Source organism: Rattus norvegicus, chromosome 1 (genome assembly GCF_021556685.1).
Source record: "Rattus norvegicus strain SHRSP/BbbUtx chromosome 1, alternate assembly SHRSP_T2T, whole genome shotgun sequence".
Lineage (NCBI taxonomy): Eukaryota > Metazoa > Chordata > Mammalia > Rodentia > Muridae > Rattus > Rattus norvegicus.
The window spans coordinates 147729616-147749296 of record NC_141534.1 but is presented as its reverse complement, the minus strand read 5'-3'; the positions used below and the strand labels follow the sequence as shown (position 1 = coordinate 147749296).

General features: G+C 44.9%; 1 protein-coding gene across 8 annotated transcripts in view; it reads right to left on the bottom strand.

Annotated features, from left to right (window-relative positions):
- Pde8a (phosphodiesterase 8A) overlaps positions 1 to 19681 on the bottom strand; it is a 123417-nt gene that overhangs the window by 34305 nt on the left and 69431 nt on the right. For 5 of the 8 annotated variants that reach the window (XM_087557998.1, XM_087558026.1, NM_198767.1 and 2 more), the window contains exons 3-7: positions 17938 to 18128; positions 9598 to 9654; positions 8724 to 8778; positions 6050 to 6138; positions 278 to 356 (exon numbers count right to left, since the gene is read on the bottom strand). In XM_087557998.1, coding sequence (XP_087414124.1) covers positions 278 to 356; positions 6050 to 6138; positions 8724 to 8778; positions 9598 to 9654; positions 17938 to 18128 — 471 coding nt within the window. The remainder of the gene's footprint in view (positions 1 to 277; positions 357 to 6049; positions 6139 to 8723; positions 8779 to 9597; positions 9655 to 17937; positions 18129 to 19681) is intronic. The other 3 variants (XM_087558006.1, XM_087558013.1, XM_087558018.1) reach the window with 1 other exon arrangement.

Here is a 19681-nt window from a genome sequence, read left to right as displayed (position 1 = left end):
TTAAAACACCCAGCCACCCCAGGGGAAATAATGAGACAAGAGCAACCATTTCTACATTTCTACTTCCATAAGAAATAATTTTCTTATCTAGAGAATTTACTTCAAATTACATATTTTATTGATTTTGCTCTTACAATCGTCTGGGAGGGGTAAGGGGAGAGGGAGAATGGGTTCTTGGACTTCCAGAAGAAAAAAAAAATCAAATTGTGGGGCTACAATCCTAAGAACAAGAACAAACAAAATAAAAGCAGAAGCAGACATTTCCCAAATAACAAACCTGGATGATGTGGTCCTCACTTGTGATCTCAATCGCTTCTTGACTCTTCTCTAACGCAGTGAACACTGAGTTACAAGCCCTTGATGGACAGAACAAAAGGTCTGGTGAGCGTATTACGTTATCACAGCTACTAAGTCCTCCACAGTCGCAGCCACTGCAGCAGCTTACTTAAGGAGCTAGTGTCTGGTTCTGAGGTGAACGAGGAAATGTTTGAAACCATGAAGACGACCTTCTGCAGCCCTGGTACTGTGTACAGCCCTGATGGTAGGGGCACACCACTGTAGTCGTGGGGCCCTGAGCACCTAGAATGTCCCTTTCCAGCACCGAAGAACCTTCATAAGGGCTAAGTGAGAGAAGAGAGTCAGGCTTGCTGCCTGGCCTGGCACAGGGGAGGCAGCCATTGGAGTATTATTTCAAGTCATTCTTTTCACAGACTTGGGGGCACCTGGGAGGCTCAGCTCTGCTGCCTGCTCCCTTCACCGAGTCTTCCCCTGTGAGCACATCCACACATCATGCTTTAAACACTCTCTTAGCTACACAGGCAGCACTGTTCACTGACGAACATGAGAAACATAACAAAGTGGCTGCTCACCCCACCACAAGAGTAAGAAGGGACAGAATTAGCGATGCCATCACGCACAGCTCACAGGGATATGAGACTGGGAACAGTGGAGAAACTCCTCAGTGGTTAGACACAAAATCACCATGTGTATCCACTCCGGGTTACATCTTAACAAAAGGAGAGTATATGTTGGCACTGAACCTTGTTCATAACAGCCGGCCAGGACTAACAGCTCTGATGTGCACCAGCAAAGAATGAATAATTAAATGTGATATACGCATAAAATGGAATACTATACAGAAATAAAACCCAGTGAAGTCCTGCTATCTATGCTATGGTACAGGTGTGCCATAAAAAGATATTTAAATGCAAGGACTCAGTTACAAGGGACCACACACTGTATGACTCCATTTATATAAAAGGTCTAAAACAGGCAAATCCAAACACAGAGAGTAAAATAGGGGTGTGGGCCTGGAGTTAGTAAAACTGTCTGTTCTAGAAGTGTGCTGGTGAGTTCTCAGCTCTGGGACACAAGAAAACCACCGAGTAACCCATGACTGGCAAATGGTATGGCACGTGACGTCTGTCTCCTAAGGCTGTTCACTAGACCAGGGGAGAGCATCTGAAGCCCACGCTTAGACATAGCGAGCAAGCACTCTGGGGAGTTGCTTTTACAAACATGTATGTCAACATGTACATTTGTAAAAATGTAATCATTCTCATAGCTTTATCGTCTCTTTCTCTCACTGAGCTAACAACAATCGTGGCTCTCCATCACCATGTTCAATCACCATATATTTTACTATAAGGTTACACCTAAGTATTTTCATCAAAGCCCCATGAGGAGGCACGTGGGCTGCTTCCAGACTCCTCTTAGATAGGAATCCCCAAAGCATGACCACAAGGCTCTCTTGCCTCACAAGACTCAAACCCTGAGCAACTGCCTGCTTATACACAGAGTGCAGAGAGTAGGCAAGTAAGAACTTTAGAAGCAACAATGTTCCTTCATCTTCTTGCTCAAAAAAGCTGTTACTGAAAACAAGAGGAAGCCTCGACACAGTAAAGGTCTCCTGCTAACCTCCACAGCCTGAGTGTGCTCTCCAGGACTCGCGTGGTCAGAAAGAGAGAAGACTCCCCAGGTGTCCTCTGACCTCCACATATACACTGTGTGTGCCCACATCCACAGCCACAAACCTACAATGTAAATAAATCAATTTCCAATAAGAAAAATTAGAAGCAAGGAGCTGGAGAGACGGCCCAATGGCTAAGAGCACTTACTATTCTTCCAGGGGACCTGAGTTTCCTTCCCAGTTCCACATCAGACAGCTCACAACAGCCTGTAAGAGCAGCTCCATGGGACCTAGCACCTTGCTCTGGATGCTGAGGACACCTGCAGTTATACACACAATACCCCCCACCCCTGCCACAGCACACACATATACACCTAATAAGAATAATAAAATTAATATTTTTTTTTAAAAAAATGATCAGGATTCCATCCACGTGCTGCTCTATCAGTGCCATCAGTTCAACTCCCAACACCCAGGTCAGCCAGCTCATAAGTGTCAGTTACTCCAGCTCCAGGGAATCTGATGCCTCTGGTTCCTGCAGGCACCTGTACCCATTTACACAACCCCACCCCCATACACATAATTAAAAATAAAACCCTAAACCAGCTGGTGAGGTGGCTCAGTTGATAAAAAGAACTTGGGAGACAGAAGCAGGTGCCAGCCTGGTCTACATGGTGAGTTCAGAATGAAACAAACAACAACAGAGGACAGACAGATCTCTGTCTGTCCCACCTCTGATGTGAGCTGCTCAGAGGACTGGGCCTGTAGGAAGCCCCGAAACTCTTCACTCCTCACTCTTTCTCAGCCAGAGCAGAACAGGGTGAGCGGGTGGAGTGGGCCAGTGGGGTGGGCGGGGCAAGCCCGACAGTCTCCATTCTTGTTCCTTTGACTGCTAGTTCAGGTGACTTCTTCTCCGGTGCTCTGACTTGTGAATTGCTTGTGCCTGGCTTCCCATATTTTCTTACTGGAGTATTTCATTATTTGAGTCATCAAAGCTCCTTATTTAGGATATTAACCTAATTCATGCCCATTGGAAACGCAACAAATAACCTTTCTACTCATTTTCCTGTAACTTTAACATTATTTCAGGGTTTGTTCCCTTTTAAGTATAGAAAAGCCCAGTGTTTTTCTGTTACTTGATTGGTTTCTCTTCCTTTGTGGAACTCAGTCTTTATGCCACAGCCACTCTAAAATGACTCATCATCCAAACAAATATCTTGCTTATATTTTTTAAGAATTTAGCATGGCTCTACATTTAAGCTTTTAGTTTACTGGTGGTTATTTGGGGTAGGGAGTGAAACTGGGATACGTTAATTTCTTTTCTAAATAATTAGGCAGCTGTCAGAATCCTGTGCACTGAAAAGCTCCTCTCTGTGTTGATTTGACTGCCACCCTGATCATCAGCCTGTCTCTACATTCTAGTCGGTGACACTGCAGGAACAAGGCTGTGCCTGGAACAGGTCTCTCTACTCACTATCTCCAGCCCCACGTTTCTCTTCCCTTTGTAATGTACATCTCTGTTGGCTGTCAGCTAGAGCAAGGCATGATGGGAAATGAGAAAGCGAGCATGGAATCAGGAGAGACAGATTCAGGAGAGTCGTGGGGGCCACATCTGGGAATCTGGACTTTGCCTTGAACTCAGTGGAGGATTTCAAGGCAGAAACACAAATGCTGTGTGAAGACTAAACAAGAGGAAGTATGAGGTAGTGGTAGGGAGTCTGACTGAGAATCCAATAATCCAGGCAAAAGATAGTGACCTTACTCCAAGAGTAAGTGAAGACAAAAATAATTGAATAGTCTGGAAAAACTGAGAAGAGCTGGGACACAGTGAGAAGAAGACTCAGGAGTGGGTAATGGAGGCCCAAGGGTTTCAGTGCAGGACGATATGCTGGTGCTACTGTGTTCACTACACTGAGGTATTGAGGAAGAAAGTTTGAAGTTACCAACCTCAGGGGGTGGGAAAAGAAAACAACTATAGTATTAAAAGTGTAAATTACAGGCCAGGTGTGCTGTTTGATTCCAGCAACTCAGGAGGCAGAGGCAGGCAGACCTCTGTGAGTTCAAGATCAGCCTGTGATAGACATTGAGACCCTGCCTCAAAATAGATACGTGCACAAGTAAGTGTGAGTCACAGGCAAGTGAACTAAGCACCGGTGAGCACTTGTGAGCTCTCAGCTGAGTCGAATGACTTTTCTCATCCAGCCTTTGACGTTACTGCTCAGTGACAATGCTTCTACACTGTAGTAATTAATTTTATTCTACGTGCATGTCTTTCCTACATATGGGGCCTTATACTGCTTCCTACAAATTGTAACACTTCAATTTCGATGGCTTTTTATCTGCCTTAGGCATATACATACAGAACAAGGGATCTGTCTTTGGTCCCCAATTAAAAAAAATGCTAAATAGCTGGACACAGAAGAGATACAGAATGAGGAGAATGGCTGCCTTTATTCTTCTGGGAACCTGGGAGCATTTAAAACCTTTTTTTCTTACTTGATCTACAAATATCTACTTGTTTCTTATTTAAAAAGAAAAAATTTCAGCTGCACATGGTGGCAAAGGCTTATGAGTCAAGCACTCAGACAGCTAAGAAATGAGGATTCTGCACTCATTGATAAGTGGATACTAGCCAAAAAGCTTGAATTAGCCAAGATGCAATCCACAGACCAAAGGAAGCTCAAGAAGAAGGATGGCCAAAATGCGGATGCTCTCACTCCTTCTTAAAAGGGGGAAAAATATCCATAGGAGGGGACATGGAACCAAAGTTTAGAGCAGAGACTCAAGGAATGGCCATTCAGAGCCATTCAGAGCCTGCCCCACATGTGGCCCATATTTATATATATATATATATATATATATATATATATATATATATATATATATATATCTCCACCAAAACTAGATAAGATTGATGAAGCTAAAAAATGCATGCTGAAAGGGACTGGATATAGATCTCTCCTGAGAGACACATCCAGAGCATGTCCAATACAGAGGTCGATGCTAGCAGCAAACCACCAAACTGAGAATAGTACCCCTTGTGGGGAATTAGTGGAAGGATTGAAAGAGTTGAAGGAGCTTGCAACCCCATAAGAACAACAATGCCAACCAACCAGACCTTCCAGGGACTAAACCACTACAGAAAGACTATACATGGACTGACCCAGGGCTCCAACTGCATATGTAGCAGAGAATAGACTTGTTGGGGCACCAGTGGAAGGGGAAGCCCTTGGTCCTGCCAAGGTTGGACCCCCCCAGTGCAGGGGAATATAGAGGGAGCAGTAAGGGGAATGTATGCAGGGAATACCTGTATGGGGGAAGGGGAGTGTAGGGAATAGGGGATTATGGACAGGAACCCAGGAAGGGGAATAACATTTGAAATATGTTATTGAAATATATATCTAATAAAAATTTTTAAAAAAATAAAAAGAACGAAATGACTATTCCAAGTTCAAGATCGAGGCCAACCTTGGCTACGCAGCAAGTTCCAGGCCAACCTACGCTACATGAGATCCTGTCTCAACAAACAAAAAGAGAATTAATGACAAAATTGGTAATGTAGAATAGAAAAAAAATATCAGTTGCCAGAGAAAAATGGCACTCTAGTGGGTGTGGTATATTTCAAGTATTTTCCCCTTAGCACACGAAACAGAAAATCCAGGATGTGTGGTTTTGTATCTTACTTTTTTCTCACTTACTACTGCTTTGAGGTCTCAAGTTTAAATGGGAGTCGCTCATCAGACATTGAGACGGATTCCAGAAAGTCTGCTGAGAAAGACTGGCAGCCCACTATCTATCACATCTTAAATGAAACAGAACAAAACAAAAACAACAACGATGATGACATATGTGCAGAGGCCAGCAATTGGCCTCCACTTTACTTTTTGAGTCGGAGTCTCTCATTGAACCTGAACTCACTGACTCAGCTAGACCTGCTGGTCACTAAGCCCCAGGGGTCCTCAGGCTCTTCAGTGCGGGGACTGCAGGCCCCCGGGTATTCCTGTGGATACTGGGGCTCTGATTCAGGTCCCTATGGCAGCCGACTTATACTTCTACTTTAACTGCTATCAGCTATGGCCGAAACACCCTTGCTTGCAAGTATGCCCGGGTCTAGTGGGCTTTTGAGCAGGACAGCATTACCTGAGTTTCAGCTGTGATCGCACCTCTCCAAATGCCAACTGGAGCAGTTCATTATAACAGGCCATGACGTTGGGGTTTTCTATATACCTCTATAAACAGAAAGGGCAGCTTTGTAGATAAAGAAGCACCTTTGATGTATGCCGCAAAAGAAATTCTAAACAAGCCTTTCAATTTGGCTACTGAAAATTTAAAACTACTTCGTAGTCATTAACGTACAACAGAGGATAAGAGATCAAAGTTAAATGCACCAAATTAGCTTGAAAATTAGAAACATTAAGGTTCCATGGTTACACTATATAGAAAGTAAGTGTATTAACCAGTCTTGCTGATAGGATTTTCAAGGAGTTTCTCAGATAGTAAGACAAGCTCCCTGTACACGGAAGCACATTATACTTCTGCTTACATCTGTGGCTCCAGGAGGGAACTCCTACTTGAGTAACATTTTGCACTAACAACCGAAGGAGCTGACCGGTACTCATTCTCTCCACATCAAGGTACCAGGAGAAGGCATGGTGTTCGCCCAGTGTCTCTTACTGCTGTGGATATTAAGTGTTCTATATGGCAACTTTTATGTCATTGAAACATCCCACAACAAAACAGACTGCACAGTTACAAGAAATAGAATCCATTCTACCATCAAATAATGTAGCTCATTACGGTATCTTAGAAGTCACTATGTTGTCACATACCTACAGGTCTGAGGGTACCCACAGAGCCTGCACAACTCCCTTACAGAAAATGGCACAGCATTTACATATAAATGATGCTATCTTCCTGTATACATTAATGACCTCTAGAATACTTACACTACCAAACACAAGGTATATGCTATACAAACAGCTGCCATACTGTATTATTTTGGAAACAGTAACAAGAAAAAGTCTATACACATTCATGTGCGGAATGTTTGTTTTCCTTACTACTTCGAGTCCACAATACAGTCTACTGGTATAGAACTGGGTAACAGGGGACTCATGGCTAGAAGTCCAACTATAGTTTCATTCTGACAGAAGACACTCATGAGCAGATTCACTCCTGTTTCTGAAAGAGTTCTTTGCTTTTACCTGCACAGTTAATGCACAGTAACTCTGACTAAAACTGAGCTCTTAGACCACTGTACCAATCCCAGTCAGTTCAGTATAGGGCATGGGCTGCTTGAGGAGGTCTCTCTGCTGGCAAGGTGAAGGCAGATGTGCATGATCTGTGTCTTGTCTGAGTGACAAGCAATCTAGGACATGTTAACTCCAGTTAAAAGCTGTGCATTAAGAGTGTCCTAATGAGACTCTTTCTGAGCTTGCCTCCTCACTTATACATGAAAAGTAATGCTGTTCCCACCTACCACAGACCTCCGTAAGAACAGGAAGAAGCATTCTGCCTCCAAACTGCTACAGGAATGAAAACATCAGGTAGTGGGGCTAAAGTGTTGGCTTGATGGTTAAGAGCACTGGCTACTCTTCCTGATGATCCAATTTCAATTGCTAACACCTACAAGGTGGCTAACACCCATCTGTAAGTTCCAGGGAATCTGACACCCCCTTTCTGCTCTGATGGCACCAAGTACATACACGGTGCACAGACACGTATGCGGGCATAACACAGAGATAGAAATTGTTTAAAAAGAAAAGAAAGCTAGTGCTACCGTAGTGGGGAAGGGGCAACTGAGGTCAGGGACACAGTAGGGCTGCATGCCTATAGGCCAAGCCCTTCTCACCCAGAGATCAGGGATGTCTCTCCTAGCTCTCACCTCCTGGCAGATGCTGAGCATAGACCTTCTGCCCATGGCAGCCAGGACTTCAGGGAACACCCAAGATGGCTGCCCATACATACAGGTGCCTACAAGTGACTAGCCAGGGATAGCAAGAGGGTATTTCTGGTTACAGTGCTCATGCTGCTCCACCAGATGGGGTGGAGGCCTTGAGACAAACAAGGATCACCAACTGCTCTGCCAGTGAGACCTTGGAACAACTCTCACTGAGGAGAAAACTGAGCTCTCAGACCACTGTCTACCAATCCCAGTCAGATCAATATGGGGCAGAGACAGAAATCATGTCTGTTTATCCACTGCAATAAATAGCCTACCACAGAGCCAGATTTTTCACTGGGTGGCAATGTTACATGGCTACCAAGCCATCTTTCCCTCAACTATTTATTCAGTGCTGGGGTTACAGGTGTGTGCCGTGCCCCCATCGTCTCCCCATGCCTTCTGATTTTGTGTTTCAGTGCTGGGATCAAACCCAAGGCCTTCTACATCCTAAGCAAGTGTTTGCCCGCTCACTACACCCAACTCCCATAGCCATCCACAGTCAGCAGGCTGAAATCCTGAGAAGCCTTGGGCTTTATGGAGGAAGTAGAGGGGAGGCCCCAGCACGTGGGCTGCCTCTCCAGAATCACTGGACTGACTTCATAACTTCAAGTTGACATAAAGGCACTGTAATGTGATTTGTAAGGAGCATGGCAGTGCAGGCCGTTTTACTGCTCTGGCAGGCACAGCTTTGAGGCTAAGGAAATGAAGGTTACAGATTAGACTATCAGATTTCAAAGTCAAAGCAAAGTGTGACACAGAACAGAAGCAATTTTTTTCTTCAAATAATTCAAATGTTTTGGTGGACACTGAACTGAGGTAAAACTTTCTCACACTGAATTACACTGGTACATCAAAGAAGTAGGTACATACCCGCGTGAAGCCAGCGGCAAGGAAGGGCATTAAAGACACCTCTTCTTTGTCCACCCTTCAGAGGAAGACGGTAAGGGTTAGGCAGTGTTCACTAATCTCCACAGTCAACAGTCACAGAACAGGCACTTTCACATAAGTTAGACATATGCCTACGAAGTGTAAAATTATTTCCTCTCTCAATTTAGCATTTGGTCTTTTGGCAGGATATTTTTTATAACTGGTTTAGTGGGGATAGGGGCTTGCTAGTGACTCAGGCTGGCCACAAACTCCTAGGCTCAAGCCACCAGTCCTTTTCCTGGGCCTCCTGAATACTGGGCTGCAGGTCCCTGGTGTTGTGCCTAGGTATCTTAATACTTTAAATACAAAAGTTATGTTAACAACTGAATAGTGTCCAGGTATATATTTAATATATAACTCTCTCTTATTGAAACTATTAAATTCTCTCTTCCACGCCAAAAAGGCTAAAGGGCACGGAAGCTGTCTATGTATACTGACTAGAAATCATGCATATTTAAGGATTTGCTCTCTTGCGTCTATAGTCTCCTCTCCTTGCTCTAAGTTGAGAAGATTTTATATGTCACTCAAACCCTTACAGTTACCTGAACTAAAGGCCCTACAAAGACACCTCTTCACAACCTTCACCCTTAAGAGAATGGAATTTTCTTAATAGCTTGTCTGCAAATAGCAGTTCAAAGTCAGAAAACTAAACCTGAGAGCTGAACTCCCTCCCTGAGGTCAAAGAAGAAAAATAAAGTGCTAAGCAGTAATGAAAGTCAGACTTCACGGGCTCTCCGGTCACAGGCAAGCCCTTATTTTGCCATCTGTTGATAACACTGCATTGATATATAAATTTCAACATTAAAAAAATGTTTACCTGCGTACTACGCCAACAATAACTGTGTTTTCTGATAATTTTGATGATCTGATAGACCTTAAAAAGACAAAGTTTTAAATAAATATAAAAAACAAATTAAATAATTAAAAATAAATATATTTTCATAGCTTTAACCGTACAATTAGAGTTGGGGAGGGAAACAGAAGAAGGGCTCCCTTCACACTGTGGACTCACTGTCTTGGCTACTTGATCATCTCAGGGGAAAACTCCTGGTCAGTGGACTGTAATAACCATGAAACTATTGTGCACAAATCAAACAGCTAAGGAGGCACTTCATGCATTAACCCAGGGATGCTCTCCTCTACACTGTCCTTACTAGAAAGGGGCCACAATCACTTGTCTCCTCCCATGGAAGGAATTGTAAGCTTCTCCTGCCTGTGCAGACTGTGGGGGTCAGGATGACCAGGGGTCAGGATGACCAGGAGTCGGCTTGTCAAAGAATGTAGAATTCTTTTTAAAAATTTTTTTCCTTAATTATTTACTCATTTGCTTTATATCCCAATCTCAGCCCCCTTCCTCCTCTCTTCCCAGACCCCAGTCTCCCGCCCCACTCCCCCTATTCTCCTCTAAGAAAGGAAGGGTCCTCCATGGGTACCAACCTGTCTTGGCACATCAAGCTAGATGCATCCTTTCCCGCTGAGGTCAGACAAGCCATCCCAGCGAGGGGAAGGGATCTAAAGGCAGGTAACAGAGTCAGAGCCCCCACTCCAAGGGGAGTCTTGTGGAAGAGTGGGAGGAAGGATTGAAGGAGTCGGAAGAGTCAAGGACACCACAAGAAGACCTTCAGAGTCAACTAACCTGGGCCCATGGGAGCTCACAGCGATTGAACCACCAACCAAAGAGCATGCATGGGCTGGACACAGGCCCCTACACATATGTGACAGCTGTCTCCATGAGGGTCCCCTAACAAGAATGAAGAATTCTAAGGTAAACTGGAGGCAAAATCGCAACACCACAAAACTAAGTCCAGGAAATACAAGATACTGTTGTCAGTCACAATGACGAGAGTCGCCACTTGTGACTAAAGGTTACGGTGGAGGCTTGGTGAGGAAGAGTGTGAGACGCTGCTTCACTGACGTCATGCAAGGAGTATGAGGCTCCCCGCCCAACCTGGAACACAGCCCGTTAGGGAAGCAGCTATATAGACCACGCGTGATGCGTGATGACAGCCTAGCCACGAGAGCAGAGCAGAGGAGTAGCAGAAGGAAAGGAACACTCGCTGGAGGCAGACCACAGCTGTGAACTCGCCCTTCGCTGAGAAGAAGAAGGGGGGGCATCTAAGAAGCACCACCAACTGGAGGAAGAAGAGAGGTCTTGATGAGGATGGTGAAGAACGCCATATTCAGACTGTCCTAGCTACAAGAGAATCACACTGGCCTCCTGGAGGATGATGTGTTCGGGACGGGACAGAACCAGCCAAGGCTGACTACATGACTTCAGCTCTATTTAAAAAAAAAATGTCGAGCCACTTCTGATTCACAGAGCACAACACATTATTTGAGTGGCTACTTCCCAATTTCTCAAAGACAGAGCATAACACAACTACTCGGGATGTCTATGAGGGAATTACCATTTACAGTGGGTGTGTTGATCCTCGCAAACTTTCCTGTAAAAAGCCAGAGAGTATTTTAAGATTTGCAGGCTTTATGCATCCATGTGCTTTCTGTCCCAATTAACTACTTAATGGTTAGCTTTAATTGCCATCTCACCACACCCACAATGTCGGAAAGAGAATTTATCAATAAGAGGTTGTCTGCACTCTGGTGACCTCGACTTGTCTGTGGGGGATTGTCTTAATTAAGTGCTGAGCACAAAGCAAGCAAGTGAGCATACAAGTTATACATTAACTTTTCTCTGCTTCTGACTGTGGGTGTAATGTATCTAGTTGTTTCGAGTTCCTGTCACCTTGACTTCACCAAGTGATGGATTATAACATGGAATTGTGAGATAAAATAAACCCTTTCTCCACTAAATTTCTATTGCCAGAATATTTTATCGCAGCAACAGAAATGAAACTAAAACAATACCCTACCCTTGGGGCAGGAATGTGATCACAGAATAGGTAGAACCTTTATCCTTTGCCACCCTTACCTTGGGGCATGCAGACTGAGGCTGTGGCTCACAGTTCTCAGTGAGATGCTCAAAATGAAAAGCAGCTCCAGGGCCCAGCTAATCTCTCTCATGGGCACACAGCTCTTCCTGTCCTTCTTCCCCACAGGAGCCAACTTAAAGGACACTGTAGAGCTCTACTGGAAAGACTTTCCACATAGGTCACTGTAGGGCTTGCAGGGTAGGTGTCCAACCTTGGTCTTCCAGTCTGGAGAAGACCAGACTCAGTTTCTGGAGAGCAAGGCCAAGGGAGGGTTACCGAGGTCCAGATGGGTCAGTGGTGCAGCAGACCCTCATTTGTATGAAGCCAATGCACTCCTGGTAACAAAATCCATGCTGACTCTAATCTCAGGGGTGGAGAAAGAGCACAGACTCACGCATGCTGTTCCTGTGACTCTAGGGACACTGCACCTGTTCTTACAGGTTCCCATCATGCCCTTCATCATAATAGCAGTGGAGAGGGAAAGGGAGACTTAAGTTTCTAGCCAGCCACTTCAAAGACATTCTCAGTATTTTAGTGGGGGTAATAGTTACAGTAAGTAGGAGCTATGCAAGTAATATATAAGGGAGAGTTCTGGACAACCTGCCCATCACTGGAGGAAACAAACAAGGGGCTCTGTATCAATGAAGAAGCAGGAGAGGGAACGTGTCCATCTAGCCATAAGCCTATCAAAGCAGTGCTAAACTGTATGTGAGGATAGAAGTAAACACTTCCTTTAGGAAAACCAACAACTGCTAGAAATCAGAATGAATGACAGGCACAGAACCTGGCAGGAAAAACAATGGCCTTAAAAACTAATATTATTGCTTCAAAAACCATGGAACCAGGAGAGAAATGACTTGACATAGTCGAAATGGACACCAGGGAGACACATTTCAAAGTCAGGAGACTCTTAAAGACTGAGAAAACTGGGGCATTCTCAGAACTACTTTTGACTACACATGATAGAAACCCTCCTGTCAGGCCTGGTGGTGCACATCTTTAATCCCAGCACTTCAGAGGCAGAGGCAGGTGGATCTTTGTGAGTTCAAGTCCAGTCTGGTGTACAGAGCAAGTTCCAGTACCACCAGGACTTTGTAGAAAGATCCTGCCTCAAAGTAGGTAGGTAGACAGACAGACAGATGCGTGCACACACTCAGATAAAATGTATTACTGTCTCACACAGGAATCTAAGACATGCAGAGAGCACTCAGAGCTGCTGTAGTACTCTGCAGAACCAGGAACCTGGATTTTCAATGTGTACTTCTCTATTATTGTCTAAAGAAGGTTTAGTCTTTGTGGTTTAAGATTATCTGAATGTTAGCTATAGTGTCCACATTCTAGACATCAGGAAAAACAGCATGACCCTCCCACAAGGATACTTTCTAGAAAACACATGATAGTTCCAATAGATAGCTACAAGGAAAGCTAAGGCAGACAACATACTTTTTAGGTGGCTACATGCCCTGTGAAGTAACAGAGAATTAGAACCAGGAATGTGTGCAGGGGAAACTACCAGTCTCTAGTCACACTTGAGAACTCCAAATGATTCTGATGCTGGTCTCAGCATTAACACTGAAGAGAAGATTACCTGGTAGAGGTTCACAGTGATCTTGATCTTCAGACCAAGGTGAATCAAGGAATGGTCTGAATGTCTGACACTGTCCTTTTTTTCTTTTGTGAGGGGAGGAACATGATTCTGTTTGTGGGTTGTGTGTAGTCCCACCCCGATGTTGGGGTCATTCTCAGTCACTCTCCACTTTATCCACTGAGGCAAGGCCTCTCTTGAACCTGAAGCTCGCTGCTTCAGCTTCTCTAGATGACCAGCTTGTCCCAGGGATCCCGTCGCTGCTGCCCTCACAGACTGGAATCAAGGTGGGCCATACATGCTCAGCATTGACACAGGCTCTGGGGATCTGAACTTGGTGTTCATGCTTGCACAGTTACCTCTGTACCCACTGAGCCATTACCCTATCCTGAGTTCACTTTTGCTTCTGGACCCATGTGGATTTAATTCTGCTAGAGCAGTGGTTCTCAACCTTCCTAATGCTGCAACCCTTTAGTACAGTTCCTCATGCTGTGGAGACCCTGAACCATACATAAAATTATTTTCAATGTACCATTATGAATCATAATGTAAACATCTGTGGTTTATGATGGCTTAGTGACCCCTGTGAATGAGTTGTTTGACACACACAACCCCAAAGAGGTCTTGACCTACAGCTGAGAACTGCTGTACTAGAGCATGCCAGGTTTCTACCAGAGCATTTCTCCTGCCTCCTCCTCCCTTCAGGAGCTCCTCCCTTCCGTTATGCAGCTATGCTCCTATGGCACCAAGGAGCATTCCTCACCTCTTCTGAGCACTCTAAACTTATGTCTTCTAGAATGTTCTGCAGCTTTTCATAAAAGAAACACTATTCAGAGCTACGGTTGGCAAAGCGTTTGCCTCAAAAAAAAAAAAAAAATGAGTACCTAAGCTCAGATCCTCAGGACCCATGCAAAAGTCTGGAGCAGCAGTGCATGTCTACAGCCCCAGCACTTGGGAGGAGGGTATGGAGTTTGATGGCCAACAAGACTAGTCTAATGGATAAGCTCCGGACCAGTTAAAACCCTGCCTTAAAAATACGGTGAGCAGTGTTCAAGTACAATCAATCCCTGTGTCAGCCTCTGGCCTATACACACACACACACACACACACACACACACACACACACACACACACACACACACACACACACACACACACACACACACACACACACACACACACACACACACTAGTGCTATTCTTTCTGTGTCATTATGTTGATGCAGCTTTTATAGCCTGCACCCTTCTTCATCCTGTCACTCACCCTTGAATGGAAGTGACTTTATCCAGGTTGCTGACAGACAGCCATCAGCTTCCTTAGCTCGCTTCACTGAACCCTGGGTGTCAGAATCACCTTCCTCTCAGGTCAACAGGCTTGGCAACTGTCAGCAGCACTGTGTCTGCTGCAGGACACCTGGCTTGCTCTCTCTAGTTCTCAAACCACACATAGAATCATGGCTTGCTGTACTGCAACTGCGCAGTGTGAAGCACTGTTTTCACTCTGTCCCTCCTTTCAACATGGTTGGGAAGCCACACTGACCAGCCTGTCTTGAGGGGGCATCAGGATTGGAGCACATGCCTCTGACAAGCTCCCAGAAGACTTGCCATTCTCCAGGGCAGCACCACGTTTCTTTGATGAGCAAACCCAGCATCCCAAGTATAGCAGAAGCAGTGGGAGGGAGGGAAAGCTCCTTCTCACTGCCTCCCTTCCTGAGTACTGTAGCTGCAGACTTGTGTGTGCTGAGCACCGTGTAGACACAGATCCTGAGTAGTCTCTACAACACAGCAGAGGTGGTAATGGAGGCTCACTATGTAGCTTAGACTAGGCTCAAAATTCTCAATCTCTTCCTCTACCTACATGGAGGATTAGAGGCATGTACTATCTATCATGCCCAGAGTATCAGTGTCTTAACTACCCAGAGTAGAGTCCAAAGACTGGCTCAGCACACTAGGCCTTTGCATCTGGCTCATCTGAGGCCCAGAGCTCCCTTGAGCCACCCTACAGCTGTCTGAATAGCAGTGAGCACCGGCAGAGGCCTAGGCACCCTGGTGCCCTCCCTTATGCTGCCCTTCCTCCACACCATTCTTTTCAAAACTTCTGCCCACCCTCACTATTCAACTCAAACGTGCTCTCTCAAGCCCCCTTTCCCTCCTAAATCTCTTCTTGTGAACTCACCTGCCTGTCTCTGTATGGCTTGACTATGTGTCCTCCAAAATCTATGAGTTGCCAATGTGACAGTGTCAAGAAGTAGGGCCTTAAGAACTTCGGCCATTCAGGCTGCTCTCCAGTGAATGAGATTAAGGTCATTTTAAAGGAGATTTCACATAGCCAGAGGAAGCGGCCAGACAACTGAACCTATTAGTACCTTTACCCTGGTTTTCTTAGTCTTGACAACTATGAAAAAACATTTTTGTTCTGTGTGTGTGTGTGTGTGTGTGTGTGTGTGTGTGTGTGTCTTGTGAGTATGTGCCATGCATGTATAGGTGACAGAGGAGCCAGGAGAAAGATTGGGATTCCCAACCCCATCCCCCAGCTAAAGTTACACACACCTTTAATCCCAGCACTTAGGAGGCAGAAGCAGGCAGATCCCTGTGAGTTTGAGGCCAACCTGGTCTGCAGAGTGAGTTCCAGGACAGATAGGGCTACATAGTGAGACCCTGTCTCTGGTGGGGTGGGGATGAGGGAGCTTTGTGGGCAGTTGTTGACTGGGGTGGCAGTGGGCTGGCTTGGGTTTGGAGACTTGGATTCAGGTCTTTTGGAAGAGCAACAGGTGCTATTAGCCACTGAGCCATCTTTCCAGCTGCCTAATTTCTGTTCTTTATCAATTATCTAGTCTCAAGCTTTATGTTATAGTTACAGGAAACAAAGATATTCTATGTATGAATTACTTTCCTTGTGCTATGACCAATTACCTGATAAAAACAACTTCAGGGAAAGTGGTTGGTTCATTTACATTGATAGTTCGTTCAGAAGATGCAGTCCATCATGGTAGGGAAGGCTCGTGGCAGGAGCACGCACAGCTATGACAAAGGGAGCTTACACCTTGCAAATCAGGAAACAGAGAGGAGAAATTCTGGAGCTCAGTGGCTCTTCCTTTCCCCTTTTACTTACTCCAGGACTCCAATCATGGCATGGGACCACTCACACTCAGAGTGTGCCTTACCCCTCTCAATTGATCCTCTTTGGAAATGCCCAGAGGGATTCACAGAGGTATGCCTTCAGCATGCCTTAATCAGGTCAGTCCGAAATCCGACATCACACTCTACAACTAGAGCATCCGTCCCTTGGAGGCAGGATGCATGCTCTGTTCATCCATACGGCTATAGTATGTATAGTATGTAGTGCCCAAGCCAAGACTTGCCAAGTGAGGCTCTGAAACAGGACTTGAATATGCAACCGACAAAGGTATTGTACAGGAGAGCAAGGAGTTCCAAACACCCAGTAAAGAGCTACAGGTCAATGATAATTTGGACAGGTCAGCCACTGACAAAATACTTTTCACAAGCTGGTACTGCGTAAGTACCCCAAACGGAGGATAAAGGAAGAACAGAGCTCTGTCAGGCTAAGGTCTCATGGGCTTCGAAGGTCTGCTGAAAGCAAGGAAGGCCAGTTGAGGGATGAGATTCTAGAGAAATTTCTTGATGAAACAGTTCATTCTAGGCAGGTGGCTTTGCAAAGATGCTCTTAAGAGAGACAAACCAGACAACGGTTGAAACCGAGATGAAGCTGGTGTGAAAAGCTGTCAGGACCTGCTCCAGCCTCTAGGAAACTCACTAGGGATGACACAAATCCCCCTCTTACCCCACAGAATGAAATGGCAGAAAGCTAACAAGAAAAACCCAGATTCTTGGCCAGGCCTATCAGGAAGAGAATAAGATCAGGGACTGTATTTTTAAAGGTCTTCACTGGCCAGCCAAGCCCACTGTGTGCAGTTCAGTTCTGGAGTCACCCAAGAGCTACCAGTTAGGAAGAGGATCCGTTTTTAGAGGGCTTGACCTATAATCACGAGGACCCCAGACTGAATCTCTGCTATCGGAGTATGAAAGCCTGGCATGGCAGCATGCATTTAAGCCCAGGACATGCGGAAGGTGGGAAGAGGCAGATCCCTGAGGAGTTGCTGGCCGGTCAACCGGGCTGGAGAGATGAGACTCAGAGCCAGTGAGAGATCCCATCTCAATAAAAATGAGTGGCAAATGCAAGAAGACGCCAAGTTGGCCCCGAGCTTCTACGTGATACTTTCACATGGGCACACCCACAAGACACACATGTATAAACAACAGAAAAAGATACTTTTAACATAATCTAGAAAATTATAATAATTCCCTTTTTAAGTAATATTCAAGTGGTAGTTTGGATTAAATAAATGTTGGTTTCATCTTACCCCTAATGGTTGTCATTTATATTTTCTTACTAATTTTTATTGTTGTTTTGATTTTTTTTGTAAAGTTGGGGAGCAAGCCCAGAGCTTTGTGCATGCAAGACAACCTCTTACTGTTTTAAATAAAGCAAGAAAGACAATTTACCTTGCTTATTTTGCATACAAGGAAGGGAGATTGACTCTGACTTAGAGTGTTTATGGGCCGGGGCCGCATCTGCTGTCATAAGGACCCATGGCACTCTGTCGCTGGACTGCCTGCTTACCTGCACATTGCCTCCGCATCCATCTGTCGGGGATTTCTGTGGTCTATGATGATGATGTCATGGAGTTTGTCCTGGAAACAGGCAAGGACAGTCTGCACCTCCTTGGTGACTGTGCACTTAAACCCGGCTTTTTCACATGCCCTGTAGAATCCATTACACTGGCTATCTTCTTTGGTAAACACTAAAAGTACCTGGATCAGAAGAGTGCGAACACATTTAAAAAAAATCTTGTTATAACCGTCATTTTTAAAGAAGCCAGAGAAAATTCTTAAATGTTTAGGACACAAGATATGAACATAACATCTGTAAATATACATTCTTTTCTTACATATAACTCAGGGACATTAGCCTTCATTGGTGAGCCAATGCTAAAATGTCTAGGCTGGAAGTCCAAGCGCTTGGGACATATGCTTACTTTTTTGCTGATAGTACCATCGATAGGACTCAATAAAGACTTGTCAGAACATTTTATTTTAAAGTTAATCAAACACAAATATTTATGTTAGCAAACAGAACATCAACTAAGTATGACAGGCTGGCATTCTAGTGAAGTGCTTCAGACGGTAAACACAAGTATTTTAGTAAAGCTGTTGGGACTCACAGTCCTTAAACGATCTACTTAACATGTTTTAACTCAAATGTTATGCAATGCCTCCATGTTGAAAGCCATTCTGAATAGGAGAGAAGATTTGTCAAGGTTAGGGCTGCTGGGTAGTCACACTGACACAAGAACCCAGGCAACCTGGGTATCATCTATGTCCATGCTAGGCCGGTAACTGCTCATCCTGGCCTGGAGCTGTTGCCTCTCCTCTGTTCAACCAGCACCCCCCAGCCAAACCAGGTTCAAAGCATCTCTGCTTTATCCCCTTCAGGGCTGAACTCCATGGACAACAGAGGTTGTGTGATGATGGAGCACCTTGCAGACAGAGGTTGACTACAAAACTGAAAGAAACTCTTTACCTCCTTGAAAGTTTGCCCAACTGTTCAAATACCACTGATGCAAGGAACCAAGGACACGCGCCTCTGTCAGCCTCCTTCACATGGTTAAAATACAACAGCAAACACAGTTCATGTGCAGGCCGCTTCAACTAACCTGGCTGCGCTTCATCCCTTTTTTTTTTTTTTGGTTCTTTTTTTTCCGGAGCTGGGGACCAAACCCAGGGCCTTGCGCTTCCTAGGTAAGCGCTCTACCACTGAGCTAAATCCCCAGCCCCGCTTCATCCCTTTTTAAAGACTCGTTTATTTTTGATAATGGGTACAGGTGTTTTGTCTGCCTGTACATATGTGCACCATGTGTGTAAAAGGCCCAGAGTCCCAGAAGGAAATCAGATCCCTTAGCCCTGGAGTTGCAGACAGTTGTAAGCAAGAGCACTCAGTGCTCTTAACCACCGAGCCATCTCTCCAACCCCTGAGGCCAACATGGCATATAAGACCTTGTCCCCTGAACAACAACTTGGTGTAATGGAAGGGGCTGTTTTAAATTTTCATTTTGGAAAAATTCAAACTTACAGAAGTTATGAATGACAATGCCTTAAATATTCTTCCTCTAGATGAATCCACCCTTGGCTTTTTGCCACTTCGGTTTTCCTTCCTCTCAATGTATGCACACATGTGAGTGCATGCACAGTTCTACACTTCCCCTTTATTGCCACCTTAAATTCTAACCTCAGTGTGTGCTCCTCTCCTAAGGAAAGGATTGTAATATTGTTTCCGAGTCTAAGAAATTTAACTATCCTGGTGCTAG